This window comes from Nestor notabilis, unplaced genomic scaffold (genome assembly GCF_000696875.1).
Source record: "Nestor notabilis isolate BGI_N333 unplaced genomic scaffold, ASM69687v1 scaffold17155, whole genome shotgun sequence".
Classification (NCBI taxonomy): Eukaryota; Metazoa; Chordata; class Aves; order Psittaciformes; family Psittacidae; genus Nestor; species Nestor notabilis.
Window position 1 is genome coordinate 104,334 of NW_009928202.1, and position 229 is coordinate 104,562.

The 229-nt window shown below is 64.2% G+C and overlaps 1 protein-coding gene across 1 annotated transcript in view; it reads right to left on the reverse strand.

The window, feature by feature from the left end:
- LAMP5 (lysosomal-associated membrane protein family, member 5) overlaps nucleotides 1-150 on the reverse strand; it is a gene marked incomplete at its 5' end in the record, with an annotated part of 8,172 nt that extends 8,022 nt beyond the window's left edge. The window contains one exon of the mRNA XM_010014411.1: nucleotides 11-150. Within this exon, the coding sequence (XP_010012713.1) occupies nucleotides 11-150 (140 nt within the window). The remainder of the gene's footprint in view (nucleotides 1-10) is intronic.
- Nucleotides 151-229: the final 79 nt, after the last annotated feature.

Here is a 229-nt window from a genome sequence, read left to right on the forward strand (position 1 = left end):
GAAGGGAAAGCCCCGTACCTTCAGGAAGAAGAGTTGGAGGGTGTACGCTCGCTCCAGCCAGGAGATCTCCAGCTCCGACTCGTTCGTGCCACACTTGCCCTTCATCTCGGCGCCCCGCGACAGCGGGATATCAGCTTGTTCCGTGATCAGCTGGAGACGAGGAACGGGGCTCAGCGGGACGGCCCCGGTATCCCCCCACCCCAGCCCCGGTGAGTATCCTCGGAGGGGA